Source organism: Stenella coeruleoalba (genome assembly GCF_951394435.1).
Source record: "Stenella coeruleoalba genome assembly, chromosome: 11".
NCBI lineage: Eukaryota > Metazoa > Chordata > Mammalia > Artiodactyla > Delphinidae > Stenella > Stenella coeruleoalba.
Window position 1 is genome coordinate 93,279,036 of NC_137157.1, and position 22,468 is coordinate 93,301,503.

The 22,468-nt window shown below is 46.4% G+C and overlaps 1 protein-coding gene across 3 annotated transcripts in view; it reads right to left on the reverse strand.

Moving 5' to 3' along the window:
- ETV6 (ETS variant transcription factor 6) overlaps positions 1 to 12,655 on the reverse strand; it is a 235,895-nt gene extending 223,240 nt beyond the window's left edge. For all 3 annotated transcript variants that reach the window (XM_079936111.1, XM_079936110.1, XM_079936112.1), the window contains exon 1: positions 12,078 to 12,655. In XM_079936111.1, the coding sequence (XP_079792237.1) occupies positions 12,078 to 12,110 (33 nt within the window). In that variant the 5' untranslated portion in view covers positions 12,111 to 12,655. The remainder of the gene's footprint in view (positions 1 to 12,077) is intronic.
- Between the last annotated feature and the right edge of the window lie 9,813 nt (positions 12,656 to 22,468).

Genomic DNA, 22,468 nt, shown 5'->3' on the forward strand with positions numbered 1-22,468 from the left:
ACCACAGTTGAAATGGAAACGTACCCAGAACCATCGTTCCCTTCAATGGGACTGTTCAAGGCCATGGCTGACCACGAAAGCACGCGCAGGCATCCCCCTACCTTACAGAAGCTCCACTTGGCCATTTCACCAAATCTTTCGAGACAGACAAATTCTCAGAAAAGCAGGCTAAGGTTAACAGTGACTTGCACCCCGGGGCCCGGCTCGTCCCTCTGCTGGAATAACAGGCAGGGCCTTTCGGCGGGGTGTGCGTGGCTTTCTGCCTTTTCTTGCATTTTTAAGGTTCTTTTCTCTCCGAGGCCTCGTCCCACACATCTCCAAGCAGAGCCCACGACCTTGCACCCAGAAAATGAGAAATAAATCTGCCGTTGATGTCAGTGGATCTTTATTCATTTTCTAGGGTAGGGAGCTTAGAAAAAGCCAAGGTGCCAGGGAGGGTGGGAGCACGTAAGACGGGTATACTAATAGGTGCCCTACTTGAGATGTAACCCAACACCTAGGTCCCTGTGCCCATCTCCCTCCCGTCTGGGTGAAAGTTAAAGATCCCCTTACAGCATGCTGAAAGAGATTAGAGGATCACCACTGCAGCCTTCCTGTGCTCGCCAGCATTCCCCCAGGATTCCATCGTATCCAAAAACTGCTTCTGACCTGCAGCTGACTTTTGCTTCCGAGAAGCGTGCCCTCACCACTCATGCACGGCCCCGCCAGGAGCACAGAGCCTCAGAGGTGCACAAGAGCAGAATGCCAACTTCGGAGAGAGGCTTTGTTTCTCTGGGTCTGAGGGCAAAGCCTCTTGCCTTCCCAACGGGTATGGTCTCCCATCCCAACTCACCCTAAAGTGTTCAAGTCAGCAGACCCGGGGCAGGACTCGGGGGCACAGAGTCAAACATGGAGCTGGCAGCCTTCCAGGGGACTTGAGCTGTCGTCAGCCAAACTGGGTCATTCAGATCTCCACAACCGGGAGAAGAGGAGACTCACCCAGACTGGGGACCTAGGCCACTCGGAATTCACCCTTAAGTGACAGTTCTCCCACCCAGTGCACCTCACTTTGGAGACAGGCCAGATGGAGAGGTGCAGAGTGAGAGTGATCCTGACCTGCCGTCCCCACCCATCACTGGCCACGACTGTCAAGACCATGAGGAGAGCCACGTTCTCGACAGAACAAGGCACCAGTCAAGTGAACTCATGACCCGGATTTTTCAGATCTCAAGTCGAAAGGAGGACACGGCAGCTACCAAATGCATGAGGGGGCCAATCTTTCAGATTGCCCAGTTCCCAAAACCAGATGTGCCAACTCCAGGGCAGGAATTTGTACACGAGAGCACCCACAGAGGCCCAAAGAAATGAGAACTCACTTCTGTCCCCTCGGGTGCCCGGCCTGTGATCACAAACCCACACACGAAAAGACAGCGCTGGACCAGATGGCTGAGTCAGGAGACACGACCACGTGGTCTGCTCTGGCAGGAGGCCGACGTGACGGTCACAGATAGTGTCTGGGAAAGATATATGGTCTAGAACAATGAAGGAAGGAAGTAACATGGAAAGAAGTTGCCTTCCCTGTCTGAGCTTCCACCAAGCAGTCCAGAAAAGTACTCAGCAAACGCCTGCTCCCCTTTTATAACATCTCAGGTACGGTTCCTCTTGGCTACACCAGTGGCAGATCTATTTATCCGAGTACTAATTATTAGGCTTCAGACAATACTGGTCCCAAACTGTCTCTTGACCTGGAGTCTTCGTCAGGGATGCCAGCACTGTTCTGGCCACACCACAGCCAGGCTGGAACACGCAAGGCCACCGCTGCACACCTAGACCCACACTTTCCCCAGAGACCCAGGGAGGTGTTAGGGACACGGGTGACTTCAGAGACAGAAAGCCTGTTCTTTGGGGGTTGATTTTTTTTTTTTTTTAATTACAATGCTGATTTCTATCTGTAGCTCATTTCTTCCAGGAAATACTTGAGAGTCAGTATCTCATCTTTGGTTGCTGCTTCCTCGTGTATAGGGGATGTCACAGAATCAGGGATTAGTGACCTCATGATACAGAGAAATCTTCAGAAAGATGAAGCCACCTGGCCTCATCATAACCCACCGGAGAGGGCTGCAAGAGAGCTGAGCAGAAAGATCACCAAAGTTCTCTTGTGTTTTCCAGGGCGAAGGGAGAGGAACGGTTGCTCTCCAGACCTAAGCTCTTTCCTCAACGGCCTAAAAGTGCCCACACCTGCTTCTGGGGACGGCGGCGGAGGCCGCGCACATTCTCTCCACTGTTCCTCAAAAAGGGCTATTTTCCAGGCCCCACTTCGTCTTCTCATTTAAAATGGATATCAAAGGAAAACGCAGGAACGCACTGTAAGTACACAGCAAAAGACTGCTAACAAATACTTCAGCGCCCCTCTTCACATTTACTAAAAACAAAGGTTCCCTCATGCCCCAAAGTTACAAATTTGGCTTCTTCAAACTCTTCCGTCTAAACCTCCACGAAGAGCCATCCACTCCTGACGCTTGGAACTGGAAATTCACCGCCCACGGCAAACAGTGTCTGCTCTGTGGTCAGACAGACACGGGGCTGCGTGCCACACAGAAGCGGACTGAAGAATGGACGCTCCCTCTCGAGTCTCGGCCCGGTCACAAATAATAAGCAACTGTATGAACAGGCAGATCCCTGAATAGGTTTGAATACTTGAGGGCTGAGTAATAACGCCCATCAGAGGCCCTGCACAGTACTTCCAGGCTTCGGGGTTTTTCCTCTCCTTTCATCTCTGGAAACTTATTCAGAACCCTACTAGCTCTGCCCTCACAATTTGAAGATGCAAGAGGCATCTGTTTCTACCATAATTACAGCTGGCTCCTTGCTCCTGTTACTGGGGTCTGTATTCAATGAAAGTCAAAAGCGAGGCTCTGCTGAGCGCTGACTGAGCGACCCCAACCCTGGGAGAAACTCATGGCGACGGTGAGAAGAGCCCAGCCTGGGAGCTGGCCCACCTGCAAGGCCTGGAGTTCAGTTCAGGCGGTGCCACAAACCAGCCACGGGAGCTCGAGCAATACCGTCACATCTCTGAGCTCCATTTTCTCAACGGTATAAGGCAGGCACAGGACTAGAAAGTCTCTCGCCCCTTCTAGATCCCTGTGATGGGAGGATATATAAAGAGGGAGAATAACTAAGTTTGGGTGTTTTAAAAACAACGTAAGGCAGTGCCAACGGCCCCCAAAGACAGGTGTTTTTATTACCACTTCAGATGACTTAACAGGTTCAAGCTTAAGATGAACAAGTTCAAGAAGCAGCATTCGCACTCAGGTCTGTCTACTACAGGGTCCTTCCTTCCCCTGGAAGCTCTTCACGGCATGGCAATGACCGCTCCCCTCTTCTCGGGAACTTACCATCCCCTTAAGGGAAACCAGTGTTACAGAGAAGAACCAATGAATAGCATCAGGCAGAACAAAGTGCAAATCAAGCTCTGAAGCAGCGCTGACTGGAACTACACGGGATCAACAGTCACATCACTGAGCGTACGCACCCACAGTGCTCACACCAGCGGGGCCACACGCCCTTTCCAGGTCATTCAGGAAATAAGACCGTTTTCCGTGTGTCTGACTCCCACATACAAAGGGAAAATACCCCCGAGGAACACACGAGCTCCGGTGAGCGTGCAGATTTACTGGGTAGTTCTTTCCTGTCTTCTTTGGGGAGTAAGGTATTATTTTTATAAGGCATTCGTCCAGATAGCTGAAGCGTGGCCTTCTAAAAACGTAACGTTATTTCTATGCCAACCATTTTCGCTGGACAGCTTTCCAAAATGCATGACACTATTTCCTAACTTCCTAAATCTCATAATTTACAGTTTGTCTTCAACTTGGACAAGGTCATAATGATGATCATTAATGCTGTCGGTCATTGTGTGGTACCAGACAAAGGGGTTTCACTCTCTAGATAGGAGTCCTCACCATGAAGCTATGCTTTCTGAGGTCTTGTCTGCTTTTTGCCAATTTTCCTGGTGTGAGTGGAACACGGTCCCGGGACAGAACACCTGGATCCTGACTCCAGCTCAGCTTTGAAGAGTACTGTGAACTCAAGCAGGCTATTTAAATGCTGCACGGGCCAGTTTCCTCATCTGTTTCATGAGAATCAGGACTTAGGCTTTCTTAGTCTCTTCTTAACTCCCTCCACGCCATGTCTCTGTGTGCTTCCTTCCCTATGTCTGCTCTGAAGACAGGCTTCATTAAAGCTCTTCAAATCCACAAATGTATAAAGTCAGAGGGCCCAAATTCTCCCTTCATTCCGGGAAATTAGAACAAGGCCAGTAGGGTCAGGTATCAAGCTATCAAGAAAAAAGATAGGGCTTCCCTGGTGGCGCAGTGCTTAAGAATCCTGCCAATGAGGGGGACACAGGTTTGAGCCCTGGTCCAGGAAGATCCCACATGCTGGGGAGTAACTAAGCCCGCGAGCCCCTACTACTGAGCCCACATGCCACAACTACTGAAGCCTGCGCACCTAGAGACCGTGCTCCGAAACAAAGAGAAGCCACTGCAATGAGAAGCCCGCGCACCGCAACGAAGAGTAGCCCCCGCTCGCCGCAACTAGAGAAAGCCCACGTGTAGCAACAAAGACCCAAGGCAGTCAAAAATAAATAAATAAAATAATAAATTTATTAAGAAAAAAGATGATTCCTTTGGTGGGGGGAACACCTGAAGAGACATCAAATAGATTCCTAGAAATCACACAGTATCTTCAGATGGACATGAGGGATGGTTAAAAAGCATTGCATTCGTGGATTGTGTAAAAAGTTTGAAATTGAAAAAAAAAAAAAGCAGTGTTAGGAGAGAGACTGACCAGGGTGTGACCAAGGTGTCTAGCTCCGAGGGTGGGCAGGATGAGACAACACGGCCCTGGCCTGTCACCCACCTGATCACCTGATGATGGGGTAAGGAGACACTGGGGGAAAGCAGAGTGAGGCAGAGAGGGAAAAGATTTCTGAGAAAAACATGAAAAGGGCACAAATGAACCCACCCACAGACAAAGTATCACTAGAGAACATCAGGGGTTGGTGTACAAATGGGAGATCTGGACGTCCATTCCAAGGTGGGTGGTGCGACGTGACCATCTGGCTACCCTGCCACGAGAGGGCCGGTTAGGGGGCACCCACCCAGAGAGGGAAGGAGCATCTCTGCCGGCTCAATTCCCACCTCTCATCTTGGCCTGTGGGAAGCTCCCCGACAGCCCCATTACTCTAGGTTTCCTAACTTTCTTCATAAAGGTGGCTGTCCTTGCGTCTTGGGTCAGGAGAGAAAGTGCTTTGCAACTGTAGTCCCGAGATGTAGACTCGGTGAAGCTCGGGCCAGAGTACAGCCTGGAAGATCTCAGACCAATACATCGCTTCACAGCTATGGGCTTCAGGCTCCTCCTTTGCAAAACAGGGAGAAAACCTGCATCCCGGAGGGAGTAGTAAAGAGCAAACGAGATAATGCAGATAAAACGCTTAGCCCAAGGACCAGCACACAGCAGTATCCAATAAACGATGGTGGTGATGATGCAGGATGACCACCAACGCAGCACACAAACCCCTTTAATTACCCAGACCTTACAAGGCTCCCAAACGCAGGTGTTCCACAGTTTCCCATACGCTTAGTCCACAGGCCTGAGTAAGCAATTAGCTCATCTGGGGCTCCACACCTAACAAACACAGGCTAATACCTTCCTTGTCACCACCCCACATACTCCCCAAATTCAAGGTCATTTAGCCAAAGACCAGGCTGAACTGTATACTTTCACTATCTAAAAAGAAAGGGTGATCAAGAAAATTCACAGAGCAAGCAACATACTGATGGTACTATTTCGATGCGGAAGGTACCGTCTCCAGCACACGGCAGCCCTCATTTCTCACCAGCTGATGGTGTGGACACAAGTCATTTCTGCCTGTTCGCACGGAGGCTCAGCCTGAGACACCCTGGAAAGCCACGCTCTATTAGGCTGGTTCCTGTATGTTCAAAAATCAATGAAAATGTGTTTGTTTTTTAACAGGCTATCGTTCTAACTTCTCACTAACTTTACCCTTTCTCTCTCCAAATACTAGGCTTGGCAGCGACTGGTCTTTAAGCTGGGCCCCTTCTGGCGTGGGAACCCTGCGTCAACTTACACTCGTGCTATTCAACGCATCCACACAGAGACTGGTTTCTACAACAAATGCGGCAGTGAAGGACTCTGCCAGAAAACCACCATCACTGCGTCTCCTGAAGTAGTATTCACAGAGACAAATACTTCGTTTGTACACCCCACACCCTAGGGGGCTTCGTTTGGCGCTGATTCCCTCAGCCGGGAGATCCACACCACAGGGCAACTTTTCAACATCCGTAACAGAACGCACCTGCTCTTCAAGATGGTCCTCACACGCCCTCCCCACCTGCCCCCGGCCTGCCTCAGTGTGCTCAACTCAGATGCCCAGAATTTGTTTTAGTTCCACCTTCCTCTGGTGCCCGTATTTGGGGTGTTTCTTCCCTTCACTTACCTATGCTAAAGAGGTAAGCTACTTCCCTAGGACCAGCTGCCATGTTTTTAGCTGATGCAGAGCCTACTGTGTATAAATTAAGGTGTACAGTTGAGCCTAGGGCCCCCTCAAGGATTCCTCAGAAAAGGCCCTACTAACAGGTCCAGCACCCTCAGCCCCAAACAGAAGTACCAGTCCCTCACATGGTATAAAAAAGTACCACTGCACCCCACCATCCCATCTTTGGGGATAAATCCAAAGAACTCAAAGCAGGATCTCAAAGAGGCATTTGTACGGCCATGTTCACCTCCGCAGTATTCACAACACCTGTGAGATACAACACCTGTGAGATGAGAGTAACCCAAATGTCCATCAACAGATGAATGGATAAAGAAAATATGGCATATACATAAAATGGAATATTACGCAGCCTTGAAAAAAGGAAATCCTGTCACATACTGCAACATAGATGAGCCTCCAGGCCATTATGCTAAGTGAAGTAAAGAAAGTATGATTCCACTCATATGAACTATTTAAAGTAGTCAAAATCAGAAAGAAAATAGGAAGGTGGTTAACGGAGGGCTGGGAGAAGGGGAGAGGGGAAATGGGTGTTGAGCGAGTATAGAGTTTCAGTGTTGCAAGATGAAAAAGTTCTAGAGATCAGTTGCACAACAACGTGAACAGACAACACGACTGAACTGTACCCTTAAAAATGGTTAAGATGGTAAATTTAATGCTACATGCTTTTTACCAGAATACAAAAAATGTATTGCTGTAGATGGTGGTGCAAATACAAGTCCATGAAGCCCTTCTTCCCTCATCCCCCCCTCCTACTCCTTCCTCTTCTCACATCTAACAATATACCCTCTGGACCCAGGGCTCCCACACACACCATCTTCCTTGGCACGTACCTCTGTGCCCTCATACCAGCTGGCTTTCGATTAAAATGGACCAAGCTGGGAAGTGCTAGAGAGTGTGCAGCCTGTTGTATCGAATCTCCTTGGCCTCTTATAGGGATGCACCGTGAACCCAGCCCAGTGAGGGACAGGGGCCTGAGAACCAGGGGGTCTGCGTTGCTCTAAACCTGGCTCAGTCACCGATCAGCTGAAGCAAACAATTTAGCTGTGTGGACCTCCTCTCCATAAAAATCAGACGTTGTAGGGACTTCCCTAGTGGCGCAGTGGTTAAGAATCCTCCTGCCGGGCTTCCCTGGTTGGTGCAGTGGTTAAGAATCTGCCTGCCAATGCAGGGGACACGGATTCGATCCCTGGTCTGGGAAGATCCCACATGCCGCGGAGCAACTGAGCCCGCGCGCCACAACTACTGAGCCTGTGCTCTAGAGCCTGCGAGCCACAACTACTGGAGCCCACGTGCCACAACTACTGAAGCCCGCAGGCCTAGAGCCTGTGCTCTGCCACAAGAGAAGCCACTGCAATGAGAAGCCCGCACAGTGTAACAAAGAGTAGACCCCGCTCACCGCAGCTAGAGAAAGCCCGCACACAGCAACGAAGACCCAACGAAACCATAAATAAATAAATAAATAAATAAGAATCCGCCTGCCAATACAGGGGACATGGGTTCAAGCCCTGGTCCAGGAAGATCCCACATGACGCGGAGCAACTAAGCCCGTGCCCCTAGAGCCCGCGCTCCGCAACAAGAGAAGCCACTGCAGTAAGAAGCCCGCGCCCCGCAATGGAGAGTAGCCCCCGCTCACCGCAACTAGAGAAAGCCCGTGCGCAGCAACAAAGACCCAACACAGCGAAAAAATAAACTAAAATCAGACGTTGGCCCAGGTGATCTTTATAGTCTCTCAGCTCTTAGATTCTCAAAGTTCCCTGATTCACTTGCTGAAGACCCTGGGGAAAACTTAGAAGCCTGCTAATCTGAACCTTCTCCAGTGATTCCTCAAGCCCCTGTCTCGTATCTTTTACCCAGTTCCATATTGTTGTTTGTTGAGACACAAAAGCAGTTTTTGAAAATGTTATCAAAATAAGAAAACATTATTATTAGGCCAAAATTCTACCAGTAATAATTTTTAGGCAGACACCCAAGGGAGTGCTCTAGGCCTCCCTGTGACAGCAGAGTGGCCCTAGTAACCACTGTATGCTAGCCTGTGGGTGAAGTGTTAAGTCACTCCGAGCACACAGGACAGAGAGCGGAAAGGGTACTGACCTCCTTCCATGCTTCACTGCAAGTCAGCAAACATTACTGACACACATTTCTGAGCCAGGTGCCAAGGTGGGCACCAGGACGCAAAGATAATCGCCACTAAACCCAAGGAGCTCAGAGCCCAGGAGGGGAAACCCAGAGACTCCCAGAAAGCAGCAAAATAGAGATTGCATTCCGCTAAAAAAGCCAACCAGTACGGAGGGCAGGGAAAGGAGGGGCCAGGGATGTTACGCAACTATTTCTCTGTACTATCCTGGATAGTTCTAGCCGGCCGCCCAGCCAGCCTTACGCAGGGCTGTGTCTGCTGGGCCATAGTTACTTTCCACTGCAACTTGGCTGAAGTTAAAACTGAACAGGTGACTTGAAGGTGAAGGCTGATGATGGAAAAGATAGCCTCTTCCTTTCTCCCGTACCCAGCAGTCAGCCACACGATCCTCCGAAAAAAATAATTTGACTTTTTACAGAGTTAGGTGACCCCGTCCTTACATTGAAACAACCCCAAATGGTCAGGAATGGAAGCATTTAATCTCTCACGATGAGGGCGCCCAGTGCAGACAAACAGTGGGGCGCAGCCATAGTTTGGGTGACCTTGGGCTGGTCAACCTGTCTTCTGCTATAGACATGTGTCTGATATTAACTTCCCTGCGGTGCCGGGAACATGCTTATAAAGTGCAAAAGAAATATAAAAGCCAATATCAGGCATTCATCAGCAACCACCACCATGAAAGTGATACAAAGATGTCACTGACTGATTCAGAAACTTTCACCCTGGAAATTCCACCGAAATCGTACACTACTCTTTTCTAGCACAGAAGTAAACAGAGTACTTCCCTCTGTGGCTGCCTCTGGTCAGGCTCCTCTGTGCTCCATCACACCAGCTGCTGAGGAATTTACTGCCTGCTGACCAGCTGCTTGTAAGGAATGAGAGCCAGGGAGGAAGGTTTCAGGAGTAGACAGGAGGAGTGAAGGAAATCTCTCCACACAGAGAGCCTTCCGTGTCACATGTCCTCAGGATATCAGAGCCATCAGGTCATCCTTGAAAGCTCCTGACACTCATTCTCTGCTCCACAGAAAACTTTATTGTTTACTGGACTGTAGAAAAAAATCCCAGTTCTTGTGGGTTCCCAGCAAACATTTTTTATTATGCAGTCACTGTACCACATCCCAAGGACTGAGGGAAACACCGCACACATCACCAGAGCATTTTCAGACAAGCTAGAATAAGCCCAGTCCTTGATCTCCGGCGCTTCTTACTGGAACGTTGCAAACTAAACAAACTCTGTGGAAAAACGCACTTCACATATGTGCATTTAAACATATGCACAGTCCAAGCAAACAGTCATATTCTGGTTCCATAAAGAGCAATCCAAAATAAAAGCGATACTTTCATTACTAGTGAAGACCATTAAATCTAATTACAGAGAAATACAGAGTGAGAAAAGAGGCTCCCGAAAAGAACTGCGGGGTAAACAATAAGGAAAAAAATGATATACAAACTACGGCTGCAATTTTTATGTCACATGTAAGACACTGTGCTGTCTGGGTTTAGGAATGATTCCATCCATGTGTGTAAGGAAAGGGCTGCTGTAGCCTCCCACTGGGGTACAATAAGGTGAGCACCTGCAGTACCCAAACATAAGCCCCTCAGAACAGGGGGCATATGCAGTCTCTTTAGAAGAGACATCGAGAAAAGTCACAGAAAGGCTTGTTTTTTGTTGTTTTCACCCTAAAATCACTATCTCATAGTTGGTCCAGGTTCTCCCCAGGTCAGATTTATTGCCATAGAGCTAAATACAATTTACTGATTTCATACCCTAGTATTTAGTTACCTCTGTTTGTGTTATGTAGTGTCAGATAAATTAGATCAGGCATACCGTAGGATTTTCCTGAACTCGTAGAATCAAATTTATACAGCAAAAGAAATTGGTTTTGAAGTATAAACCTACCTAACATCTTTACTCTGACACTCCCCTGCTACCCCAGACATACTGCTATCCCCAGATATGTACAAACACAGAAACCCGAAAGTTCCACCGGGCATTTTTTTGCGAGGCAAAAACAAAGAAACCCAACCCACCTTTTCAGTTCACATTAGCCCTAATTCAAACCCCATGAGAATCTTGCCTGATAAGAAAAACTAACACCTGAGTATAATTATGAAACCCTAATAAGCAAACATGAGAAAATACTGTTTCCTCTAAACAGATCCTATGGAAAAGCCGTGTTAAAGCAGGAAAGGTTTCTCGAATTCTCCATAGATGAAGAAAACTGGTTACTTGTGCATTGTCTCTGCAGGGTTCCCTCAATGAACACAGTTAATGGGCCAAGCCACAAACTTCAGGAGCTTCAGCGTCTCACAGAAGCAAAAGGCTTTTCCATCTGGGTACTGATGGAACAGTGAAATGGAAGTGCACACCAAATGCAAGGACGGGCAAAATAATTGGGGGAGATGGACAAATCAGTCTGCCTCCTCACGGTGGCAAACTTTACGACAACTTTCTAGAAGCAACAAACCGCAACACCACTAGCCTTTATAGACACACACATATATATAAATGTACACACACAACTACTTGGAAGGTAAATGCTGTGTTTGCAAACATCCTTCACCATCTTGCATTTACAATACTGAAAACCATGGCCAGAAAGCTGGGAGATTTCTACTCTTAGCTCTCCTCTCTGCACTGTCAAACTGGGAAGGTCATTTTGTCTGGTCACTTAGGTAATTCTCCCTCTCTGCAACACGGGAGTTTTCTACTTTGGGATTGCTCAGCGTTCATATGCATCAGAGTAAAATAACCATTCAGCGACTTTATTCACCTTGGTTTAAACGGGAAAAAAAAAGAAAGAAAAGAAATTCATTGTGCAATGCCCAGGAAAAGCTGACACCACGACTGTCTCTCCGACAAGCGCTTGCAATTACAATGCGGGGGTGGGGGGAATCTGTCTGATCCGACTCTGTGAGCCCTTAAAAAAAAGAAATGATTCCAATCCCAATGGAGCCGGAGAACTTTTTTTCTAAGGAGACCACCCCTCGGGAACAAAAGTTCCATTTCGGTCACATGTTGGGAGTACGAATAGGGACCAGGTTTTTTTAAAGGCGCACTAATTACGGGGGTGTTTTACAGTCCTGGAGACCACTCGGGCTCCTCCAGACCGACGGTGACTGGCATTTCATTGTCAAAAAGCAAAGGGGTGAGGTGAGGGCGCAGGAGCCGACAGGGCGCTCGGCGGGAGGGGGGGAGCAGCAAGGTTACACTAAAGGGTACGCTGCCGCCGCGAGCCGCGTCTCCTTCCCCGGCGCCCCAAATAATTTCCTGCGAACAGAGCGACTGCAACAGTCCCCTCACAACTGAAGAGCCCAGTACGACTGGCCGGGCCGGTGCAGCTCAAGGTTTTCCACCCCGGAGAGGGAGGGGGAGAAGATCTTTACCTTAATGCTACACTGAGCAGGAGTCTCAGACATGTCTCACAGCGAGAGAGATCAGGAAGTTCTCAGTTTTTTTCCACTTTCCTTTCCTCTCCCCAACCCAGAAACGCTCCACAGCCGGCCGGACGCGGTCATTTAAGAAGTTTCTTGCAGCATCTCTCCCGGCGGCCGCCCCGGGGGGCCGCGAGCGCGCGGGGCGGGGCGGGCGCCGGCGGAGTCGCCGCGCGGGGCGGCGGGGGCGTGGGAGCCGGGCGGCGCGGCGGCGGGGTCTGCAGGTCGCGGTGCGGCGCGGCGACCCGGGACGCAGCCCGGCCGGCCTCCCGCTCTCTCCTCCCACCCGGGCCGGCGCCCCCGCCCCCCGCCCTCCCGCCGCTCTCCCTCGCTCTCTCTCTCGAATGTTTTCCTTCCTGGAAGAGAGAAACTGAAAGGCAGAACTGAGAAAGCTCTTTGCTCATTGATCTTGAGAGTTTCAGTGCAGAAACTGACGTGAATTCCCAGCACTGAGCTCTGCCTCTTAAAGGAGCCACCAGGAAATAAAAGATCGGGTTACAGCCCCGCATCGGAGAAATAAAAGCCGGGCCGGGGTGGGGGAGGGGCGGCGGCGGGGGCGCGGGCGGAGGATCCCGGGGAGCGGGGCCGCGCGAGGCCGCGGCTGCTAACTAGGCGGGCGGCGCGGCCCCCGCCGGCCTGGCGCGGGGCGTCCTAGGCTCCGCTGGGCCGCCGCCTGGCTCGCGGAAGACACGCCGAGAAACGTTCCATCGGGGCCCCAGAAACCTCAGAACAGGTTTTATTAAACGCCTCCCCTCCCCTAGCTCCGTCTCTTGGATACATTGAAAGGCACAGGGTTTCCCCACCCCCCGCCGAGCGCAGACGCAATGAAAATAATTATATAGGAAGGGACATTCCGGTAAGGACATGGAATCCGAAGGAGGAAGTAAAACAATAGCCTTTGTTCTGCTTCTCGACCGCGGCCTCTTTAAGAGAATCCACCAGGAAATGGGAGATCGGGTTACAGCCCGCACCGGGGTAAAGGGGCGAGCTAGCGAGCGAGCGAGTCGCGGAGCGCGACATCGGAGACAAAGCGGGGCGGCCGCCGGCAGAAGCCCAGCCTGGCCGCGGGGGATTCCCCGCGAAGGTGGGCGCCCGGAAAAGAGGAGGCGCGCGCGCCCGCCAGGCCGGGGATGCGGGCGCTGCCCCAGCCGAGCACGCGCCCTGGAGAAGGAAAGGCTGTTGGGAGGTTATCAAAGGCAGTTGAGTTCCTTTTCCTGACCCCCCTTCCTCCCTGTTTCGAAATCCTCTGTCTTTTTAAAGCAATAGCGGCCGCTACCAACCGAAATAGGTGACTCGACTGCAAAGTTGACAGGACGTGTTCCTGGAGATAATACCCCTCCCCAGGACTGCTTCTCTGAAACCATCATTGGCGAATGGGACGACCCCGGGATCCTGCCGGGGGAGGAATATTTGGTTGGAAAAACAATTGAGAAGAGGTTAAATCCTGTCGGGCTGAAGGTTCTAGCCTTGAGTACGTGCAGTCTGATCACTCTATGATTTTTATTGTTATTTATAGTCTCTGAAAATGCTCTGAAGTGTCCACTGCAGAAGGTTGAGAACATTATACTTATGTTTAAATTCTAAACCCTGCTAATACGTACGGCTTTAATGTGTGGATGTGTATTAAATTACAAATATATAAATACATATGTATAATGTGTGTCTATAGTATATACAGATAAACCAGGACAGATTTCCCAGACCCTCCCCATTACACGGATTTTTCCTACCCACTTGCCTTCATCTCTCCACATAATAAATTGTGTTCAGACTTCTTCACACGCTCATTCGAAGAACACTCTGAACCAGAATTTATTAAAGGGGTTGGAATGGGAAAAGAGTCCTATTGCTGGGATGGTGGGAATAATGGGATTTTGTGCGTCTCCGAGGACCTCAGCAGTCCATGTCACCTGGTAGTCCTGTCCTTCCCGAGAGCGCTCATGTCCACACCAGCTCTTCTGCCCTGGACCACCTGCTGCTCCCACCTCAACCCACACACACGCGTCTACTTTTGATCCCTCGGCTGGTGTTGCAGGCGTTGGTTCTGATGTCCCATTGCTGGGTTAAGTCCTGTAAACCTCTACATCCCTTACTTATCAGCATGATCTTTGGCAACTCACTCTCTCAGCTTGGGTAAAATGGGGTGGGGAATATTACCTATCTCCTAAGATTCCTGTGAGTATTTATTAAATGAGCAAATATGTACAAAGTGATGAATTATCTGAGTTCTTATTATATACTTTATCTGCTCAATGAACGTTAGCTACCATTATTTAACTTCAGGACTGAATTAACTCTCAACTTTGTTCTATCTCCTCGTTACCTTCTCCAGGTGACTCAACAAAAGTGGCGTGTAAAGGAGACTGTGTGTGGTTCCAAAGCAAACTATGCAGTAGCAGCTGTGGAAAACATTGCATTTAGCCCGGGGTTGGTGATTTCTTTCTGCAAAGGGCCCAATAGTGAATATTTTAGGCTTTGTGCCCCAAGAGACAAAATTGAGAATATGTAGATACTTATATAGCAATAGAGAAAACAAATATCTACAGTTTTGTTTTTATTGACAAAATATAAGGTGTAATAATAAGAGTTGTAATACAGGTCTAACAATGAGAGGAATGGAACTCTTTTTTTTTTTTTTAAGGGGGATAACATTTCACTTAGTTAAACCCCAGTTTAAACTAAATGTTCTCTATCATCAAAATTGACTGCAAATGTTTATCTGCTAATGGTGATCTGTCATGAGATTTCACGTATTTCATTTGGAAGTATCTGTTCATCCAGATAGGATCCTGCCAGATGTATCAATCCATGAGCATATGGTTCTACTTGAGCATACTTATTGCTTATAAGGCATTTATACAATTTTATTGGAATTCTATAAATTCTCTTGATATTTCCCCTTTAGCGTGTCATTACATTGCAGATTAATCACTTCCAATTGAAAGTTAGGTAGAAGTGCCTCAACTGCACAGTGAAGTGGATTTTAAATATGAAAATATCCTTTTCACTTGCATCAAAATCCAAAAACCACTGCTGGAACTGTAGTTTGAGTTCAGAAAATAGAACTGCTGCAAATGTGTGTTAGAATGGACATCTTGCTTCTTGTCTTAACTTTTGACCATATAGGAAATGTATAAAGCAGCTTTATATTATTTGTGATTCAAACAATGTTAATTGTGTCGAAATGATTTAACTGCAGTATAAGCTCCACATATAGCTATATTTTGCCTTGTAGTTTTAGGTTTAATTCATGAAAAACAGACTTGATAAAGTCTGTAGCAAAACTAATTTCCAAAACCACTCAGTAATAGTAGTTAAGGGAAGTTGTTTTCATTCACTCATTCCCATTTGTCAGGTGTTTCTCTATTCCTTGTTTCCTGACTTCTTTGGGGTAATTAGGTTTTTTTTTTTCATATTCCATTTAAATTCCTAGATGGTCTTTCTAGTGTTTCTTTTTTACATTAAATATAGTGGTTGCTCTAGAAATTACAATTTGCATCTTTAATTACCACAGTCTATCTTCAAATAATATTATTCTATCTCATAAATATATAAGAAACTTACAACAGCATAATTTCATTTATCCCTCTCCCATCCTTTATGATATTGTCCTATATTTTATTTCTACCTGTGTTACAAAACCCACCATACACTGTAGGGGGTTTTGATTTTTTTTTTAATATTGTAAATATGTGTGTATAATGAAGGTACTAAAATATGTCTCTTTTTAATCTGTCCAGCTATTTATCCTTTCTGGTACTTTCTTATTCCCTCTTGCAGATCTAGTATCATTTCTGTTTGGCCTCAAGAACTTCTTTGGCATTTCTTGTTGGAGATGAAGTCTCCCAGCTTTCTTTGTGTCAGAATGTCTTTATTTCACATTCATTTTTGAAGGATAATTTTCAACTGTGTATAAAATTTTAGGTTGACAGATATTTTTTTTCCTTTTGGCACTTTAAACATTTCATTCCATCTCTGTCTCCATTATTTTTAAGAGTCATTTGTAGTTCATATTTTAGCTCCCTGTGTGTAATGTCTTTTTTTCTCTGGCTGTCATTAAGACCTGGTCTCTAAACTTGGTTTTCAGAATTGTGACTAGGATGTGCCTACATGTGGGGTTTTTTTGGTTTGTTTGTATTTATTCTTCTTGATGTTGGCTACAGTTCTTGGACCTATAAGTTGGTATCTTTCGTCAGTTTTGGAAAATTCTGATCTGTTATCTCTTTGAATATTGTTTTCTGCCCATTCTTTCTACTCCTTTTTTTTTTTTTCCTGCAATGATACAAGTGTTAGACCAACTGACATTGTTCAATAGACCCAAATACTCTATTGTATTTATCATTTTTTCTTTTTGACTTTCAATTTGGATGCTTTCTATTTATCTCTTTTCCAAGTTTTTTTCCTCCGTTATTGTCCAACTTACTGCTAAGCCTATCAAGTTCTTTACTTCTGATACTGTATTTTTAGCATTTCCATTTTTTAATATTCTCCATCACTTTTCTGAAGTTGCTCATATCTTTATTTATGGGTTCTACCTTTTTTTTTTAAAGTCCTTTAGCATTTTTGTTATAATGTGATAATTCTCAAATGTGAGGTTTTCTTGCTTAACTTCAGTTGGTTTCCTTACTTGACCATGAGTTACATTTTCTTGCTCTTTTGTGTGTGTGTCTTGCTATTTTTTACTCTATGCTGGACATTTTATGTAAAACTACATACATTTTCTGTAAAAATACAGTAGACAATGAATTAAATATTTTCCTCCAAAAAGGGCCACACACATTCTCCTGTAAGACCACTAGAATTGGAGCTGAGTAGCTATAATCTATCGTTGAGCTAGATGTGGGCTTTGTTGTAATTTTTCAGTTTGATTCAGTTCACCACAGGTTTCAAATATTTTGAAGGCAAGATCAGAACTTTTCCTATAAGCAAATACTGTCTTAGAGCTGTTATCTCAGCTGTTCTGCCTTGCTTGATGTCTTCATTAGCTATCAAGCCTTCAGGCAGGCTCTCCCTTCTCTCCTGCCCTGACCCTCAATTTTTCTTAGCTGAAGGCCTGGAGTGCCATGGGTTTTCTCTCAGCTCTCCCACCCTCTACAAGTCTTTCTTAACTAAAAGCCCAGTGTGTCTCTGAGAGCGTCTCTCAGCTCTTCTTCCCTGCCCTTCTGTTTATGGCCCTATCCCAGTAGTTAGTGAATATCAGTGGGAAAGAATAGTGAGGTAGTATAGTTGCACTCTGTGCCTGTGATTCCCCTGGATTCTAATCTGTCATATAAGCCCACCCACGGCCATTAAAATTTGTTAAAAGTTAGGCTGATTCCTCCTTGCCATCATCTATGGTGGAGTCCTATACTTCAGTCAGGGGTGAGAACCACTGTGGATCTTTTCTTTCATTTGAAGGATTGTCATTTTCTGAAACTTAATTCACTTAGGTTTCTTTGTGCTCTCATCTCTCTGATGGTTTTTTAAATTATAATTATGTAGATTATCTGGTTTGTTTTAGGTGTTAGGGAATGAATTATGGTCTCTTGTGACTTTCTACATACAAACTGGAAGAGGAACCTGAATGTCTAGTCTTTATCCTCCAAAAGAGTGATGAGGAGTGGCGAGAAGTGGGGAAGAATGAAGTTAAGAACCATGTGGAAGTGGATGTGCTTAATTAAAAAACATGGCCATTATTGTAGTATAATGTTATGTTTTTACAATGAAAATAATAACATTTAAAAAATATAAACTCCAAAAACAAAAACCCCACAAAAAAACACCATCCACATATCTCTGCCAAATCAGAATTCCTTAACCTAATGGGCATGCTTCTGTAAAAAGGATCTGTCATAACTGGTGGGGTGGGAAAGAAGAGGAGAAATGTTTCTGCTTATCCAAAGAAGACATGGGTTTTTAAATCTTAAGAGTCACTGCCTTAAACTATATATTTTCTTTACTATATCAGTCAGGGTGCATTCAGGCAGAATTACCTCCGTGTGTGTGTTGTGGGAGTGTATTGTGTATATATATATAGAGAGAGAGAGAGAGAGAATGATTGTGTATTTCTGATGGCATGCTGACTGATACGGTAAAGGAAGCATACATACATACAGCAGGCAGCTGGAAGAGCAGATCTTCCAGCTGCGTGAAACCAAGAAATCAAGAAATGGGTGAAATCTATGCTCAACTATGGGTGAAACCAAGAAAAAGCTAGAACTCAAAAGCATGATGTCCTGGGTGTCCTACACACACACACACACACGCACACACACACACCTGGCTCGGGAGTTGCAGAAGCTGAAGGAGGATCATGGTGAAGGCGGAGCGGTCAGTGGCCCAGACACTGCCCCACACCAATGAGGGAGGCAACAGATGAGTGACAATATGTGTGAGCTACAAAATATCTGCTGCTTCATTTCTACCTTCCAAGTCACTCCACACTCTCTCCTGTGTCCCACGCTAACTGGAAACATACAGAGAAGGGAATTCTGAGAATGTATTTCAATCTAGCTAAGTTGTCACGTTACAAAGTCACTACGCAAAATGATCAGCTTCCCATAGCCCTCTCCTGCTGTTATATTTTTAGAATTTTTCAGCTCTCTGTCACATCATCCCCCATCTAACCTTCAAACTATTGTATTCCATATGCCTTCTCCCTATGGCATCCCAATCTCTCTTAATAATGCCATCATATTATCAACCTCCAAGTTAATGAACCTCAAAATAATTTTTGACATGCTGCTCTCTTTTATGCCATAAATATCGTCTCTTCCCAAATCTTTCTGTTTCATTCACAGATTCTCCTTTATCTTGCCAGAAGTGGCAACTCCAGTTTGGATTATTGCCACTTCCTTTTTCCACAGAACTTGTATAGTTTATCTATAATCACTACCGAATCTTCTATCTCTGCTCAAATCTCTTACTTCATTACTCCCATTGCTATCCTCAGGCCTTGTCCCACATTACTCAAAACTCCACCCACACACACAAACTATGAAACTATTTGTTTTCTGTCAAGTAGAACCTGAAAATCACCTCTTTCATAAATCCACCTCACACTGTATAAATGGAAGGTATCCAAAAGATAAGGAGTTGGAATGCTGGAGTGGATTTATTATGTAAGAACTACCGCTCTCCCCTAATTATGACCTGGGAGGGTTCAGAAGACACTCCCTTCAACAAGGCTTTAAGTGGTGCATTGTTGAAGCAAACACCAGCACCCTTGCAGAGTCCTATAGTAGCCATTCTCTAAGCCATGAATGCTGCCATTAGACTGGGCTCTCTGAATTCACTGGGGATGGTGGGATACTGGAGTGACAGGTGTCAAGTGACATTGCTTAACTATTTTAACTACCAGAGATAAGAAAACATGGTTATCATAATGGATAGCAAAGCTAAAGTGATAATTAATCACCATGGTTTGATCTTTGGTATTGGCTAATTTACTGGGATCTCCCTAGGACTGAAATTAATAGACATCCTATTGAAGTCTTACTTGACTTGTATACACAGAAAAGCTCTAGGTCCAGAGTCAAAAATTCTGACCTGAGTCCCAATAACAGACAGTGCTGGATCCTCAACTGAATCCCAGACTTGATTCAGTCCACATATAGATGCAGAGCCCCTTAAATTAAGGGGAGGCAGGTCTCCTTGAGGAAGAAACCTGCTACACTGCCAAAAATGTATGCTGTAAATCTTCTACCCACCCTTCCCCACAGGCACATGTGGCCACCTACCAGTATGGTTTTGCATCAGGGAAGGGGGAACAACGAGAATTGGGGGCAGTTACTGCACACTGGCTCTGAATTAACACTGATTCCTAGAAACCCAATAGGTGGAGTTTTGACTTGAGCCCAATTCACAGTGGGCTTGGTGGATACCCAAACCCACCCCATGATTATTTTCCCAGTTCTGAAATGCAGAGTTGGAATTTACATATTCATCAAATGGCAGAATCCCTGCAGTGTTCCCCAAATTATGAAGTGAGGGGTTTATGATAGAAGGCCAGAAAGAAGTTCCTAGAATGGCTTTTACTTGCTAAAATAGTAAATCAAATGATATAGCATTCCTGGAGGAATTACAGAGATTAGTGCCACCATAAAGTTCGTAAAGGATGGAGAAGTGGTGATTTCTACTACATTCCCATTCATTTCACCTATTGGCCTGTGAATGAGAGCTAGGTCTTGGACTTCCCTGGTGGCACAGTGGTTAAGACTCCGCCTGCCAATGTAGGGGACACGGGTTCAAGCCCTGGTCCAGGAAGATGCCGCGGAGCAACTAAGCCTGTATGCCACAACTACTGAGCCTGCACTCTAGAGCCCACGAGCCACAGCTATTAAACCCGCGTGCCACAACTACGGAAGCTTGCGTGCCTAGAGCCTGTGCTTCGCAACAAGAGACACCACCGCAATGAGAAGCCCGCACACCGCAACAAAGAGTAGCCCTCGCTCGCCGCAACTAGGTAAAGCCTGCGCGCAGCAATGGAGACCCAACGGAGCCAAAAATAAATTAATTATTTAAAAAAGAAAAAGAGATAGGTCTTGAAGAATGATGGTGGGTTATGGTGAACTTAATTAGGTCATAACTCCAAATGCATCTGCTACTCCAAATGAGATTTCCTTATTGGAGCACATCAGTACAATCCTTGGTACCTAGTATGCAGCGCTTGACCTGGTGAATACTTCTTCTCTTAATTCCCATAGTAAAGACTACAAAAAGCAGTTAGCTTTCAACTGGTAGGGCTGGCAATACCCTGTACTGCCCTATCTCAAGCCTATAACAACTCTACAGCCTTCTATCATCATCTAGTCTGAAAAGACCTTGATTGCCTCTCCATTCCACAAAATATTGTTTTGGTCCATTACAGTAATGACAGCATGTTGACTGGACCTGATGAGCAGGAAGTAGCAGCTATCCAGAGGGTGAGAATAAATTTCACAAAAGCTTAGGGGCTTTCCACCTTAGTTACTGCCTCCTCTGATCTGGGGCATGGTCAAGATATCTCTAGTAAGGTGAACAAGTTGCTGGATCTAGGCCTTCCCACTCCAGAGAAAGAAGCACGACTTCTACCGCGCCTCCAGGTTTCAATGGGACCTCACGTAGGAGAAGACTCTGCAACAGGCCCAAGCTGTGTGACTGCTCCTCTGCCCGTTGAGCCCTTTGATCCAGAAGACTCACTGAGATCTGAAATGCCCATGACAGATAGGGATGTTGTAGGGGCCCTTGGCAGAATTATGTGAATTACACTGCAGACCTTTAGGACTCCGGAGCAAAGCTATGCCATCTTCTAAAGATAAACATTCTCCTTTTAAGAAACAGCTTCTGGTTTGCTACGGAACCCTAGAAGAGACTGAATGCTTGACTTTGGACTGCCACGTTGTCATGGAACCTGATCTGCCCGTTTTGAATGCGGTGTTGTTTGACCCGGGAAGCCACCATGCTGGGCACGCACAGCAGCGCTCCGACTTGAGTGGAAGTAATATACGCGAGTTTGGGCACAAGCAGGTCCTAAAGGCATGAGGAAGTTACCTGAGCCACTGGCTCAGATCCCCACGGCTCTTACTCCTGTTAAATCGCCTCCTCTCTGTCAACCCACACGTACGGCCTCATGGGAAGTTCTCTATGTCGAGAAAGTTCTGCTAAGGACGAAAAAGTTCAGGCTTGAGTGCAGATGGTTCTCAGGCACCACGCTGCCAGCATCTGCAAGTGGACAGCTGTGGCAGTACTGCCCCACTTAGGCGTGGCTCTAAAGGACGGTGGTTACGAAAAATCCCTCCAGCAGTCAGAGCTGGTTATGGATTTACCTTTTTTGTCTGCAGTGCTTCTGAAAAAACCACCATTTGTGGACTTACAAAATGCCCTGTTCATCCTCAGAGTATTCCATACAGTGTCACTTGTGAACAGGAAATTGATTTTATACCAAGTAAAAGACAGCAATGGGCTCGTGCTTATGGAATTCACTGGGCTTATCATGTTCCCCATCATTTTGAAGCAGTTGGCTTGATAGGGTAGTGGGATAGCCCTTTGAAGACTCAATTGTGGTACCAGATGGGTGGCAACACTTTGCAAGGCTGGAGTAACTTCTTCCAGGATGCAATAAATGCACTGAGCAGGCAACCACCATATGGTGCTTCTTCTCTCACTTCCAAGAATCAGGAGGTGGAAATGGGATTGGCCCCTCTTGTTCTGAACTCCAATGGTCCACTAGTAAAAATGTTACTTCCTGTCCTCTGAACTGTGTGCTCTGTTGGTTTAGAGATCTTAATTCCCAAAGGAAGAGTGTTTTCACTGGGGACACAGCAGTGTTTCTACCAAAGTGGAAGCTGAAACTGTAACCTTGACATTTTGAGCTTCTCGTGCCA